A 13,960-nucleotide genomic window follows, 5' to 3' on the forward strand; every position below is an offset into this window, starting at 1 on the left:
CTACGAAAAGAATGTCTTATTCTATAAGCAATTAAAGTCTCGATTACTAGCTTCATAGCACCACTAATATCTTTGTACAATACTATAGTAGAAGCATTGTCAAAGTTACAAACCACCCTCGTCAATCGCTCTCGCACTCTAATGCTAACTCTCGTATCGATTATGATGAAAACAACACAAGAGGGAAGTTTTATTATTGATTATATACAAGATAAAAAATTATTATAGATGACTTAGCTTTTATAAGTCATCCTCTAAGTGATGAAGAAGTTACTATTCATATTCTCAATGGCCTAGGAGACGAATATAAGAAACCGACATCAATAATTCATGTATGAGACTCATCGATGTCATTTAAAGAACTGTATGATAAGTTGATTGATCATTAATAATATTTGAAAAGAGAAAAGAGGATGACATGACCAACTATAATAGCTCAATTCAATCAAAAATCTAAAACAAAGAGCAATCAAAGCAATAATGACATCAACAAAGGATCGATCAAGATGTCTTATGGATACATGATAATACGTAGAGCCATCATCTTCTATTACACTATCAATCTTTCAATCATGGTGATAACTCTAATCCAAAAAGCTAAGGAAATAACTTATACTAAAACTATTAGCAACTTTGTCACCTTAACAATCAATCACTAGAAGGTCATCTGCTAGCTCTTTGACAAAATTGGACATACATAGGAAGTGATTATCGTCAAACAAGAGCCGTGGATTCCATCACGAAAGGCACAACAAGTAATGATAAGATATCAAAGTGGATTCGAGAACAATTCATTATTTATTGAAAGCAACACCGAATGACAAGGATAACAACGATGATGGCAAGAACCATAATAGTCATCGTTGCTTATTTATTACATCATTCCATAGATAGGAACAGGAGCCAGTGCCTGTGCAAACACTTAGTTAGGCAATGAGCAGTGAATCCCAATAGCGTCAATGGCTGTACCAGCTCGCCCAAAGAAGCCCAGAATCCTACTCCCCTCTTCTAAAGTAAGGGCGAAAGAAGTGCCAGTCTTGTTACCGACACTTATGGATGCACCCTTGTTAGTATCAAGAGTAAGCAACATCACAATTGCATGTCGCTGATAATTGGATAATGCATGAAAATATCCGGAGATAGAAGTGAAGTACTCGTCCTCCTCAAGGATGATCTGCAAAAAACGATCAAGGATTTAACGAGAAACAAACAATGGGAAAAAGAAAACTAATTGAAACACATCTAATATTGCAATGTATTTTCAAGAGAAATTGGTTTGACTACCAAACGTGTTGCTAGAAAACATTCAGCTGGTTGAACCAGTTTATATGGTTGGACAAAGACACGAAGTTGATGAGTGTGTATTTATATACACATAGATGTATAGATATACCTCCTTGGAAGCGCCGGTGGTGGTTCCACGTTTGTAGGTGTGGGAATTACCGTTAAGAATGTAGGTAATCTCCAACCCCACAATGTTATCTCCGTAATAGATTCGAAGTTTGGTAATGTGGTCGGCTTGTCCCATATCCCACGCATTCCCTCCGTTGCCACCCCATGGCCCCACCTTCACCATTCTCCCCTGCGTGCATCAGAATAAACACCACATGTCATCCATCCATCTATGTTGTAGTATACGAGCAAGTGTAGTTGAAGAAGTGAGAAAAGGGATGGAATTTTGAAGACTAACAACGCCACTCACCATATTAGCAGCAACTGAGAATAATGAATGGACGCGCACACTCCCTTGGCGGCAGAAGATGCTATTGCAGGACTTGGTGCTGGGAAGGGCATTGGATGAGGGTATTTATAGCCCACCAGTCTAGTTTGGATAAGTATGAGCTGATGTATACATACAGCAAGGAAGAATTGCACCCCCCACCACCACCGTCCTAAAATCTCACGGAAACGTGAAACATGCATATACCGTGCTCTTCCTTTTTTTTATTGCTTTCATGCAGTGCAATTAATTGTTTGATAGGAACGAGATGCGAGGACTTCCGACGCAGTCGGTGAGTAAATATGATAAACTTGAACACGGTGGCCGGATGGTTGAGCCCAACAGCACCACTATCTCCTTCCATTGCCTCAGACGACGAGCTCCATCTACATCTTGTCCTTGTGGATAACCTCCAATTATAAGGAAACATGGATTTGGTGGTCGGCCGCCACGTCTCCTTCCTTCAGATGAGAAAGGACGGGCTCCATTTTCCACCGCCTGCCCGCTTAGTGCTTAGAGCCTCTAACTTCTTCGTCTCGTACTTGTCATGACAGAAGCATGCCCATTATTGTCACCAAGGTGAGGTGTGGTTAGGAAAATTATCTATCAAGAAAATAACTTTGATTATTTCTTATTGACACCTCTAATATTATTTTGAACATACAAATCCTAATCGATAAAGAATTGTTTTTAAATATAATTTTCAGTTATCTAAGGAATATGAATTCTATTATTAAATGGCGAGGAGCCTGATCTCCTGACTTAATAATATTTTGGTTCACTCTAATGTGAACTATATCATTTATTTCTATCATCATTACTAAAGTTTAAGTTTTTTTCGAAGAAAAATAATATATAGACTCTAAAATAAAAATCAATCCTAGCAGAAGCAAGTATTGAAATAAAGTATTAGATGTCATAACTAGGTAAAGAGAGTTACGCGCTCATGCGTATAAAATCTGGTATATTTTGAAGATGTTAGATGACGAACCTAGTAAATATTTTGACTCTTTATAGCAAATATACCAAATCAAATCTCATCGTCGCCACTTACATTTGCAAAGAAAAAGAAAAAACATTGTGACAATGACTGTATGAATGAGAAAGTATTGGTACAAGAGTTATGGGTTTGTATTTGAATACAAGTTACATTAGCTTGTAGTGGCCCTAGAGAACTCAAAATGAGATCCTTTATGCTCACACTACTCAGTTCCCCAACTTTTCTTTTCCATAAAATCATGACATGCATTTTGGCTAATGACAGGGTTCATAAACTTGAGAGGTCTATTCAACGGATAAGTTATATATAAATTGAATGGACAAAATCTTGTCAAGGATGGTTCAAACTAAATTGTGATGGTCCGTTTAATGGAATAGATGGCGGTTTAGGATATGTTTTGCATGATTTGCTACCCGTATTATCTTTATTGGTGATAGGTAAATATAATAAAAAGGCATTACGTCATATGAAGCGTCGTGGTGATCCAGGAGGGTTCGAAAGCGGCTTCACGAAATGATGCTATTTGGCGTATCGTCATAAAATCGAATTTTGAATTCATCGTACAAATTCAATGCAACTTCATTGTACCATGGACACTTCACAGTCCGGTCACTGACATTAAATATTTGTTACATAATTTCGAGGACTACAAGTTTATACCCGTACATAAGGAGCATAACCGGGTGGCTATTCGGTTGGCCAATCACTCTGGAGGAATAAAATCTTCCTCATTTTAAAAGAAGGGAGTGACCCATGGAATATTTTATGCTCGTTGATTGGATATCCGAGAATAAATAAGTATTAGACATTCTTAAAAATTATTATTATATTTTACTTTGGACTAAAAAAAGACTTACATTACCCAAATCATATCACAAGAACGGTTTCCACGATGATATATTGTTCATATGTACGCGAAATGTCATAGGAATGCAACCACCGATTGGATTCAACTATCATCATATCGTCAATTAGCGTACAATAACCGGTGGACCCGTAACATATTTCTTGTTTTATTCAAAGAAACACAACGATTGCTGCCACTTATTTATCGCTGCAACCAAGCAGATACATTGCAGCAGACTAAGACACAGACACCAAGGCGTGACGTGTGTTTAATTAGGTATAGTGCAGTAAACTCCGATTGCCTCGATGGCATCGATGGTAGAACCTTCACGTCCGAAGAAGCCTAGAATCTTACCCTCATCCTCCAGATTTAGGGAGAAATGACTACCGATCGTATTGCCGGCGCTCACAGAATTGCCCTTGTTGGTCTCAAGGGTAAGTTGTGTTATGAAAACGTCTGTCGTCCACATCGTCTTGAAATATCCAGAGATGAAAGTGAAGTATTCGTCCTCCTCTAGAGTAATCTATACAAGCAATCAAAGATGTAGTTAGACATAACCCACCAAAAAATAGTTAGGGAATTCGCTAGTATCCTAGGAATAATTAATTGTAACCTTTGATCAATAAATACTAAACGCATGTTTTCAGCTTTGACAGTACCTCATTGTACTGGGGTGCATCGCCTCCGACGTGGATGGTCTTCTTCTTGCCGTCGACGGTGAAGGTGAAGTCAAACGCGAATACGGCATCGTTGTAATGAATTTTGACGTTGCTAATGTGATCCGCCTGTCCCATATTCCAGGTTTTGCCGCCGTTGCCACCCCATGGTCCTTGCTGGAGCACGCCCGCCTGCAACCGCACCGGCCGCCAGCAACGAAACCACCACCAAATTAATACCATATATAGCGACAAAAGATGTATATACAGGCAGGCATGCAAGCATGGCCTGCCCCAAATTAACACACAAGAAAATCTATGAAGATGATAAGAAATGGAATCAAGCATCGCACCATTATCCGACTTGTATGAACTACTTCTGCGGAAGATATTAGTATGTATTGCAGGTATGGATGCGCTTGAAGACGAAGAGCAACGAGCGGGGGTACTTATAGCCCTGCAGCCCTGAGTTTGGATAAGTATTAGGAGGCAGTGGCCCTTTTGCTTCGATGCCTGCCAACAGATCTCGCGCGTAGGTAAGCAAACAAACGTGAGTTTCGTGCGCGAGAACTGATGGATACACACATTAATGCGCCTTCCCTCCCGCAGTACATCAAGACATATAATCTAAAATGAGATCCTTCCTTCTCCCATGCATGAAACGTGAAACATGTTGTGTAGCAAAGATTACGTCTTCTCCTATATGAAACGTGAAACATGCGGAAACAAGTTACGAGGACTGCGAAGAGAGCCGGTGCATCGTACAGACAACCTTATCTCTTTCCATCGCCTGAGAGGGCGACCTCGAACCTCCACATGCTGCGCATCTCGAGCCTCAAACCTCGACTTCTCCTTGCCGTTTTGCATATGGACATGGCACTTCCGCAAACAATTGAGACTCCGCGTCCCACAGATCGAGACGAGCAGATTATGTCATGCGAGGTAGGATTCGGTAACATGGTTGGATATACTAATTTTACATTACATGAGATATGCATGCATATCCGACCAACTTACTTTCTCACAGTACAGTTTGGATGGGAATTCAACTTCGAAACTTAATCTTCCAAGCTGACCATGTGGCGTCCTTACAATGCGGCGATTAAATATAGACCGAGCAATTTTCTATTTTCTATTTTTTATGAGACTTGTGATATAATAATCTAATGGTTGGTATTGACGGTGTATCCTATAAAAACATAGATGAACCCCTCAAGATATATATAATTTCTTAAAGAATAGATATTATTGTGTTATGTAACCAATAGCGAGCTGGGAAAAGCCTGTGTACGTACACGGGAGGAGCACAAATTCTTCATCTCATTAACGACTCTTTTTCAACATATTCATTTGAAAAATCATCATTTGTGGACACATTATGATCATCCTACTCCTATCCCGAAGAATTACCATATATGATGGGGAAGAAGTAAACTTATATCTGATAGTATATATGAGAGAGGCACACGTGGAATAACATCCTTGCTTCCTTATATCCTCAATCAATCTTTGATTTGAGGATAAATCACGAGTTTGCGTATCTGATTTCGTGATTTGAGCATTTGATCGACGGAAATCTCTTCCTCAATCACCTCAATGAATAAAATTCATCCCTTTCACAATATATTACCCAATTCTACATGGTATCAGAGTACCTGTTGTCTCGAGCAAAACATTGACCTTCCTCATTGTATGGCGACTGTAATCCCTCTTCTCTACTGATTTGCAACTACCGATTTTCTCTTCTGCTCGGCGATGCATCTCCTAAGCCGGATCTCTCACAATCTGTCGATTTCACTATTCTGTTTGCCAATTCTTCTCGGATCGCAAAATCTTGCTCGGTGACGTATTATATTTACTGTCATTGCTGTGACTTCGGTCGCCGAAGGCCACGCTCCCCTTGAACGATCCAACGTCTCCCCTCTATCTCTTCCATTCGACCCGTCGCCAACGACCCTATACTCTTCCTCGGATCTATTTGTAACATCCCATTAGTCCCACATCGGAAGTGGGCAATGTGTATGATTAGCTTATAAGGGCCTGATGAGTGTACTATGTTAACTCCCGCTTAAGCATTTTGGTCCGTGGTTGAAGGACCAAAATGGAGTTATTGGCCAATTAGCTTATCAAACTCGGGTCGTGACATTTGGTATCAGAGTAAGAAAGGGTTACCCGTGGATGGAGTCAGAGAACTCATCACGACGTGGAGCCACCTCACATCGGAAGTGGGCAATGTGTATGATTAGCTTATAAGGGCCTCCTCACATCGGAAGTGGGCAATGTGTATGATTAGCTTATAAGGGCCTGATGAGTGTACTATGTTAACACCCGCTTAAGCATTTTGGTCCGTGGTTGAAGGATCAAAATGGAGTTATTGGCCCGCTTAAGCATTTTGGTCCGTGGTTGAAGGACCAAAATGGAGTTATTGGCCAGTTAGCTTATCAGACTCGGGTCGTGACACTATTGCCGCTACTCATCGTAACTCGTCACTACTGCTGCTCCTCCTCCTTCGGCGACTATAATCCTCTGGTCATGACTAGACCTCCATTGAGTTCTTCAATAACGTCGAGAAGAAGTAGGTTGCACGGTAGGAGGCTGAGCGCTCCAAATTTCTTATTGCTCGTGCTAGTAGGAGAGACACGTTGCCATCACCCAACTCTCCTAGGACGTCAAGTTCACCAACGCTGACGAGAAGAAGCCGGTTTCATAGTAGGAGGTAAGGGCAGATTTGAGTGTTTCCATCATCGTCATATGCTTGGCTTGTCACATCAGCAACGACGAATCCGCAACCATTTGCTCCAATGCCCGCGACCTCCTCGCTCGATATTCGCTAAATTAGTTCATATGCTAAGCATGTCTTTTTCATCTACATCTGACGCTCCAATTATTGTTTCCTCAGGAAACAATAGTTCTCCTCAACATACAATACTTATATTCATCGATGCTGCAACTCTAATCCACTTCAAACTATTCCAAAGCAGCAATTATACATCTTGGCAAGCACAATTCTCTAATATTCTTTTTGGATATGAACTATTAGGCTACATCGACGGCTCTCTCAGTTATTCACCAGAAAAAATCTAAATACCTAGAGAACCCATCCCAATAACAGATCCTGATCAGTGGCTACGAAAAGAATGTCTTATTCTATAAGCAATTAAAGTCTCGATTACTAGCTTCATAGCACCACTAATATCTTTGTACAATACTATAGTAGAAGCATTGTCAAAGTTACAAACCACCCTCGTCAATCGCTCTCGCACTCTAATGCTAACTCTCGTATCGATTATGATGAAAACAACACAAGAGGGAAGTTTTATTATTGATTATATACAAGATAAAAAATTATTATAGATGACTTAGCTTTTATAAGTCATCCTCTAAGTGATGAAGAAGTTACTATTCATATTCTCAATGGCCTAGGAGACGAATATAAGAAACCGACATCAATAATTCATGTATGAGACTCATCGATGTCATTTAAAGAACTGTATGATAAGTTGATTGATCATTAATAATATTTGAAAAGAGAAAAGAGGATGACATGACCAACTATAATAGCTCAATTCAATCAAAAATCTAAAACAAAGAGCAATCAAAGCAATAATGACATCAACAAAGGATCGATCAAGATGTCTTATGGATACATGATAATACGTAGAGCCATCATCTTCTATTACACTATCAATCTTTCAATCATGGTGATAACTCTAATCCAAAAAGCTAAGGAAATAACTTATACTAAAACTATTAGCAACTTTGTCACCTTAACAATCAATCACTAGAAGGTCATCTGCTAGCTCTTTGACAAAATTGGACATACATAGGAAGTGATTATCGTCAAACAAGAGCCGTGGATTCCATCACGAAAGGCACAACAAGTAATGATAAGATATCAAAGTGGATTCGAGAACAATTCATTATTTATTGAAAGCAACACCGAATGACAAGGATAACAACGATGATGGCAAGAACCATAATAGTCATCGTTGCTTATTTATTACATCATTCCATAGATAGGAACAGGAGCCAGTGCCTGTGCAAACACTTAGTTAGGCAATGAGCAGTGAATCCCAATAGCGTCAATGGCTGTACCAGCTCGCCCAAAGAAGCCCAGAATCCTACTCCCCTCTTCTAAAGTAAGGGCGAAAGAAGTGCCAGTCTTGTTACCGACACTTATGGATGCACCCTTGTTAGTATCAAGAGTAAGCAACATCACAATTGCATGTCGCTGATAATTGGATAATGCATGAAAATATCCGGAGATAGAAGTGAAGTACTCGTCCTCCTCAAGGATGATCTGCAAAAAACGATCAAGGATTTAACGAGAAACAAACAATGGGAAAAAGAAAACTAATTGAAACACATCTAATATTGCAATGTATTTTCAAGAGAAATTGGTTTGACTACCAAACGTGTTGCTAGAAAACATTCAGCTGGTTGAACCAGTTTATATGGTTGGACAAAGACACGAAGTTGATGAGTGTGTATTTATATACACATAGATGTATAGATATACCTCCTTGGAAGCGCCGGTGGTGGTTCCACGTTTGTAGGTGTGGGAATTACCGTTAAGAATGTAGGTAATCTCCAACCCCACAATGTTATCTCCGTAATAGATTCGAAGTTTGGTAATGTGGTCGGCTTGTCCCATATCCCACGCATTCCCTCCGTTGCCACCCCATGGCCCCACCTTCACCATTCTCCCCTGCGTGCATCAGAATAAACACCACATGTCATCCATCCATCTATGTTGTAGTATACGAGCAAGTGTAGTTGAAGAAGTGAGAAAAGGGATGGAATTTTGAAGACTAACAACGCCACTCACCATATTAGCAGCAACTGAGAATAATGAATGGACGCGCACACTCCCTTGGCGGCAGAAGATGCTATTGCAGGACTTGGTGCTGGGAAGGGCATTGGATGAGGGTATTTATAGCCCACCAGTCTAGTTTGGATAAGTATGAGCTGATGTATACATACAGCAAGGAAGAATTGCACCCCCCACCACCACCGTCCTAAAATCTCACGGAAACGTGAAACATGCATATACCGTGCTCTTCCTTTTTTTTATTGCTTTCATGCAGTGCAATTAATTGTTTGATAGGAACGAGATGCGAGGACTTCCGACGCAGTCGGTGAGTAAATATGATAAACTTGAACACGGTGGCCGGATGGTTGAGCCCAACAGCACCACTATCTCCTTCCATTGCCTCAGACGACGAGCTCCATCTACATCTTGTCCTTGTGGATAACCTCCAATTATAAGGAAACATGGATTTGGTGGTCGGCCGCCACGTCTCCTTCCTTCAGATGAGAAAGGACGGGCTCCATTTTCCACCGCCTGCCCGCTTAGTGCTTAGAGCCTCTAACTTCTTCGTCTCGTACTTGTCATGACAGAAGCATGCCCATTATTGTCACCAAGGTGAGGTGTGGTTAGGAAAATTATCTATCAAGAAAATAACTTTGATTATTTCTTATTGACACCTCTAATATTATTTTGAACATACAAATCCTAATCGATAAAGAATTGTTTTTAAATATAATTTTCAGTTATCTAAGGAATATGAATTCTATTATTAAATGGCGAGGAGCCTGATCTCCTGACTTAATAATATTTTGGTTCACTCTAATGTGAACTATATCATTTATTTCTATCATCATTACTAAAGTTTAAGTTTTTTTCGAAGAAAAATAATATATAGACTCTAAAATAAAAATCAATCCTAGCAGAAGCAAGTATTGAAATAAAGTATTAGATGTCATAACTAGGTAAAGAGAGTTACGCGCTCATGCGTATAAAATCTGGTATATTTTGAAGATGTTAGATGACGAACCTAGTAAATATTTTGACTCTTTATAGCAAATATACCAAATCAAATCTCATCGTCGCCACTTACATTTGCAAAGAAAAAGAAAAAACATTGTGACAATGACTGTATGAATGAGAAAGTATTGGTACAAGAGTTATGGGTTTGTATTTGAATACAAGTTACATTAGCTTGTAGTGGCCCTAGAGAACTCAAAATGAGATCCTTTATGCTCACACTACTCAGTTCCCCAACTTTTCTTTTCCATAAAATCATGACATGCATTTTGGCTAATGACAGGGTTCATAAACTTGAGAGGTCTATTCAACGGATAAGTTATATATAAATTGAATGGACAAAATCTTGTCAAGGATGGTTCAAACTAAATTGTGATGGTCCGTTTAATGGAATAGATGGCGGTTTAGGATATGTTTTGCATGATTTGCTACCCGTATTATCTTTATTGGTGATAGGTAAATATAATAAAAAGGCATTACGTCATATGAAGCGTCGTGGTGATCCAGGAGGGTTCGAAAGCGGCTTCACGAAATGATGCTATTTGGCGTATCGTCATAAAATCGAATTTTGAATTCATCGTACAAATTCAATGCAACTTCATTGTACCATGGACACTTCACAGTCCGGTCACTGACATTAAATATTTGTTACATAATTTCGAGGACTACAAGTTTATACCCGTACATAAGGAGCATAACCGGGTGGCTATTCGGTTGGCCAATCACTCTGGAGGAATAAAATCTTCCTCATTTTAAAAGAAGGGAGTGACCCATGGAATATTTTATGCTCGTTGATTGGATATCCGAGAATAAATAAGTATTAGACATTCTTAAAAATTATTATTATATTTTACTTTGGACTAAAAAAAGACTTACATTACCCAAATCATATCACAAGAACGGTTTCCACGATGATATATTGTTCATATGTACGCGAAATGTCATAGGAATGCAACCACCGATTGGATTCAACTATCATCATATCGTCAATTAGCGTACAATAACCGGTGGACCCGTAACATATTTCTTGTTTTATTCAAAGAAACACAACGATTGCTGCCACTTATTTATCGCTGCAACCAAGCAGATACATTGCAGCAGACTAAGACACAGACACCAAGGCGTGACGTGTGTTTAATTAGGTATAGTGCAGTAAACTCCGATTGCCTCGATGGCATCGATGGTAGAACCTTCACGTCCGAAGAAGCCTAGAATCTTACCCTCATCCTCCAGATTTAGGGAGAAATGACTACCGATCGTATTGCCGGCGCTCACAGAATTGCCCTTGTTGGTCTCAAGGGTAAGTTGTGTTATGAAAACGTCTGTCGTCCACATCGTCTTGAAATATCCAGAGATGAAAGTGAAGTATTCGTCCTCCTCTAGAGTAATCTATACAAGCAATCAAAGATGTAGTTAGACATAACCCACCAAAAAATAGTTAGGGAATTCGCTAGTATCCTAGGAATAATTAATTGTAACCTTTGATCAATAAATACTAAACGCATGTTTTCAGCTTTGACAGTACCTCATTGTACTGGGGTGCATCGCCTCCGACGTGGATGGTCTTCTTCTTGCCGTCGACGGTGAAGGTGAAGTCAAACGCGAATACGGCATCGTTGTAATGAATTTTGACGTTGCTAATGTGATCCGCCTGTCCCATATTCCAGGTTTTGCCGCCGTTGCCACCCCATGGTCCTTGCTGGAGCACGCCCGCCTGCAACCGCACCGGCCGCCAGCAACGAAACCACCACCAAATTAATACCATATATAGCGACAAAAGATGTATATACAGGCAGGCATGCAAGCATGGCCTGCCCCAAATTAACACACAAGAAAATCTATGAAGATGATAAGAAATGGAATCAAGCATCGCACCATTATCCGACTTGTATGAACTACTTCTGCGGAAGATATTAGTATGTATTGCAGGTATGGATGCGCTTGAAGACGAAGAGCAACGAGCGGGGGTACTTATAGCCCTGCAGCCCTGAGTTTGGATAAGTATTAGGAGGCAGTGGCCCTTTTGCTTCGATGCCTGCCAACAGATCTCGCGCGTAGGTAAGCAAACAAACGTGAGTTTCGTGCGCGAGAACTGATGGATACACACATTAATGCGCCTTCCCTCCCGCAGTACATCAAGACATATAATCTAAAATGAGATCCTTCCTTCTCCCATGCATGAAACGTGAAACATGTTGTGTAGCAAAGATTACGTCTTCTCCTATATGAAACGTGAAACATGCGGAAACAAGTTACGAGGACTGCGAAGAGAGCCGGTGCATCGTACAGACAACCTTATCTCTTTCCATCGCCTGAGAGGGCGACCTCGAACCTCCACATGCTGCGCATCTCGAGCCTCAAACCTCGACTTCTCCTTGCCGTTTTGCATATGGACATGGCACTTCCGCAAACAATTGAGACTCCGCGTCCCACAGATCGAGACGAGCAGATTATGTCATGCGAGGTAGGATTCGGTAACATGGTTGGATATACTAATTTTACATTACATGAGATATGCATGCATATCCGACCAACTTACTTTCTCACAGTACAGTTTGGATGGGAATTCAACTTCGAAACTTAATCTTCCAAGCTGACCATGTGGCGTCCTTACAATGCGGCGATTAAATATAGACCGAGCAATTTTCTATTTTCTATTTTTTATGAGACTTGTGATATAATAATCTAATGGTTGGTATTGACGGTGTATCCTATAAAAACATAGATGAACCCCTCAAGATATATATAATTTCTTAAAGAATAGATATTATTGTGTTATGTAACCAATAGCGAGCTGGGAAAAGCCTGTGTACGTACACGGGAGGAGCACAAATTCTTCATCTCATTAACGACTCTTTTTCAACATATTCATTTGAAAAATCATCATTTGTGGACACATTATGATCATCCTACTCCTATCCCGAAGAATTACCATATATGATGGGGAAGAAGTAAACTTATATCTGATAGTATATATGAGAGAGGCACACGTGGAATAACATCCTTGCTTCCTTATATCCTCAATCAATCTTTGATTTGAGGATAAATCACGAGTTTGCGTATCTGATTTCGTGATTTGAGCATTTGATCGACGGAAATCTCTTCCTCAATCACCTCAATGAATAAAATTCATCCCTTTCACAATATATTACCCAATTCTACATGGTATCAGAGTACCTGTTGTCTCGAGCAAAACATTGACCTTCCTCATTGTATGGCGACTGTAATCCCTCTTCTCTACTGATTTGCAACTACCGATTTTCTCTTCTGCTCGGCGATGCATCTCCTAAGCCGGATCTCTCACAATCTGTCGATTTCACTATTCTGTTTGCCAATTCTTCTCGGATCGCAAAATCTTGCTCGGTGACGTATTATATTTACTGTCATTGCTGTGACTTCGGTCGCCGAAGGCCACGCTCCCCTTGAACGATCCAACGTCTCCCCTCTATCTCTTCCATTCGACCCGTCGCCAACGACCCTATACTCTTCCTCGGATCTATTTGTAACATCCCATTAGTCCCACATCGGAAGTGGGCAATGTGTATGATTAGCTTATAAGGGCCTGATGAGTGTACTATGTTAACTCCCGCTTAAGCATTTTGGTCCGTGGTTGAAGGACCAAAATGGAGTTATTGGCCAATTAGCTTATCAAACTCGGGTCGTGACATTTGGTATCAGAGTAAGAAAGGGTTACCCGTGGATGGAGTCAGAGAACTCATCACGACGTGGAGCCACCTCACATCGGAAGTGGGCAATGTGTATGATTAGCTTATAAGGGCCTCCTCACATCGGAAGTGGGCAATGTGTATGATTAGCTTATAAGGGCCTGATGAGTGTACTATGTTAACACCCGCTTAAGCATTTTGGTCCGTGGTTGAAGGATCAAAATGGAGTTATTGGCCCGCTTAAG

General features: G+C 40.3%; 2 protein-coding genes and 2 long non-coding RNA genes across 4 annotated transcripts; all 4 read right to left on the reverse strand.

Moving 5' to 3' along the window:
- Positions 1-922: 922 nt before the first annotated feature.
- On the reverse strand, positions 923-1,576 carry LOC135586336 (jacalin-related lectin 19-like). The gene is made up of 2 exons (XM_065085268.1): positions 1,394-1,576; positions 923-1,174 (listed from the first exon to the last, which is right to left on the reverse strand). The coding sequence occupies exons 1-2, from the start codon at positions 1,574-1,576 to the stop codon at positions 923-925; spliced, it is 435 nt and encodes a 144-aa protein (XP_064941340.1).
- Positions 1,577-3,642: 2,066 nt separating this feature from the next.
- Positions 3,643-4,795, reverse strand: LOC135594967 (uncharacterized). The gene is made up of 2 exons (XR_010480245.1): positions 4,227-4,795; positions 3,643-4,090 (listed from the first exon to the last, which is right to left on the reverse strand). It is a non-coding gene; the product is annotated as an uncharacterized LOC135594967 (long non-coding RNA).
- A 3,476-nt stretch (positions 4,796-8,271) lies between these two features.
- On the reverse strand, positions 8,272-8,925 carry LOC135594758 (jacalin-related lectin 19-like). The gene is made up of 2 exons (XM_065085269.1): positions 8,743-8,925; positions 8,272-8,523 (listed from the first exon to the last, which is right to left on the reverse strand). The coding sequence occupies exons 1-2, from the start codon at positions 8,923-8,925 to the stop codon at positions 8,272-8,274; spliced, it is 435 nt and encodes a 144-aa protein (XP_064941341.1).
- Positions 8,926-10,991: 2,066 nt separating this feature from the next.
- On the reverse strand, positions 10,992-12,144 carry LOC135594968 (uncharacterized). Its single transcript, XR_010480246.1, has 2 exons — positions 11,576-12,144; positions 10,992-11,439 (listed from the first exon to the last, which is right to left on the reverse strand). It is a non-coding gene; the product is annotated as an uncharacterized LOC135594968 (long non-coding RNA).
- Positions 12,145-13,960: the final 1,816 nt, after the last annotated feature.

Source organism: Musa acuminata, chromosome BXJ1-10 (assembly GCF_036884655.1).
Source record: "Musa acuminata AAA Group cultivar baxijiao chromosome BXJ1-10, Cavendish_Baxijiao_AAA, whole genome shotgun sequence".
NCBI lineage: Eukaryota > Viridiplantae > Streptophyta > Magnoliopsida > Zingiberales > Musaceae > Musa > Musa acuminata.

Excerpts from the sequence above, each read along its gene's own strand:
- LOC135586336 (XM_065085268.1), bottom strand. The coding sequence starts at position 1,576 with ATGGTGAAGGTGGGGCCATGGGGTGGCAACGGAGGGAATGCGTGGGAT. Across the intron at positions 1,175-1,393 it reads CCACCGGCGCTTCCAAGGAG|ATCATCCTTGAGGAGGACGA; the intron begins GTATATCTATAC and ends CGTTTTTTGCAG.
- LOC135594758 (XM_065085269.1), bottom strand. The coding sequence starts at position 8,925 with ATGGTGAAGGTGGGGCCATGGGGTGGCAACGGAGGGAATGCGTGGGAT. Across the intron at positions 8,524-8,742 it reads CCACCGGCGCTTCCAAGGAG|ATCATCCTTGAGGAGGACGA; the intron begins GTATATCTATAC and ends CGTTTTTTGCAG.